This window comes from Mizuhopecten yessoensis, unplaced genomic scaffold (assembly GCF_002113885.1).
Source record: "Mizuhopecten yessoensis strain PY_sf001 unplaced genomic scaffold, ASM211388v2 scaffold6579, whole genome shotgun sequence".
NCBI lineage: Eukaryota > Metazoa > Mollusca > Bivalvia > Pectinida > Pectinidae > Mizuhopecten > Mizuhopecten yessoensis.
In genome coordinates this window covers 446,901-447,971 of record NW_018406620.1, presented here as the reverse complement: position 1 = coordinate 447,971, position 1,071 = coordinate 446,901, and the positions used below count along the sequence as shown (strand labels likewise).

Sequence of the window (1,071 nt, the reverse complement as noted above, 5' to 3'; positions counted from 1 at the left end):
CCCACACACACACACACACACACACACACTCCCCTCTCCCATCCCAAATTGTGGATACTGATTGATACACGGCAGACAACGCATGATCATAGGAAGAAGGCGATCGTAATAGGTCACCTGACTGACTCAGGTGACCTAAAAATAAAAACAATATCACATGACACCTTAACTGCAATTTGAACTCAAAAACTATGTTTTTCATGACGACCCAGTACACATGCAGCATCAATAACATTAGAATTAAATGTACAAAACTATATTTACAATTGTTATGTGCGGAATTGGAATGTTGTGAAACAATTAATGTGCATTTAGGTTGTATTAGCGACGGCATTTATGTAAAAAAAAATGCACGCTTTTGATATATCTAAATTTCTGAATTACTTGCGAATAAAATATCAGTGCTGAGTCTGAAAACCGTGATCGACCAACAATCACAGATAGGAAAGATCAGTTTTCTATTAGCATTCCGTGACCAAAAAATGTTTTAAACAATTTATGTTGGTTCATTTTTTCTCAAACTGTCAAATCATGTCAAACGCTAGTCAGGATAAATTGAATACATCAGGTGCACTACAAGGAAAACAATTAGAAGTTTATAAAACTTGAAGTTCCATGATACCAGTCATACATAAAGACATAAAATTACAGTTATTTGAGCTCAGTAGTTCATTCACAGCTTGTCAATTTTTTCAATCGAAAAGTGTCTTATTTTGTTTCAGTTTAATATAACATTTCCATAATAAAGGATGTGGATTGAGCAAAATAATTTAAAAAATTATCGAGGATATTTTTGTAACACACACTGGTACCTTATAAGGTAAAGTTTATCGGTAAGTGTCGACCACGTGCAAGGCATTTGTCTGTATGGTACATTTGCGCCTGGGGTCGATCGGTACTTTTGACCATACGCAATGGTGCGGCGAATGTCACTCAGCATACACTCGACGTCATCTGATGCAAACTTCTGCTGGAAGTGGTTTATGGTAACTTCAATCAGAAATGATCCATCGGAAGATCTCCCAAATGCTTTGCAGCCTGAAATGACACAAAAGTCATTACAATTTATGC

At 36.1% G+C, this 1,071-nt stretch overlaps 1 protein-coding gene across 1 annotated transcript in view; it reads right to left on the bottom strand.

Moving 5' to 3' along the window:
- Positions 1–694: 694 nt before the first annotated feature.
- Positions 695–1,071, bottom strand: part of LOC110452312 (caspase-3-like) — a 3,255-nt gene continuing 2,878 nt past the window's right edge. Inside the window, exon 4 of the mRNA XM_021500749.1 lies at positions 695–1,038. Coding sequence (XP_021356424.1) covers positions 779–1,038 — 260 coding nt within the window. The 3' untranslated portion in view covers positions 695–778. The remainder of the gene's footprint in view (positions 1,039–1,071) is intronic.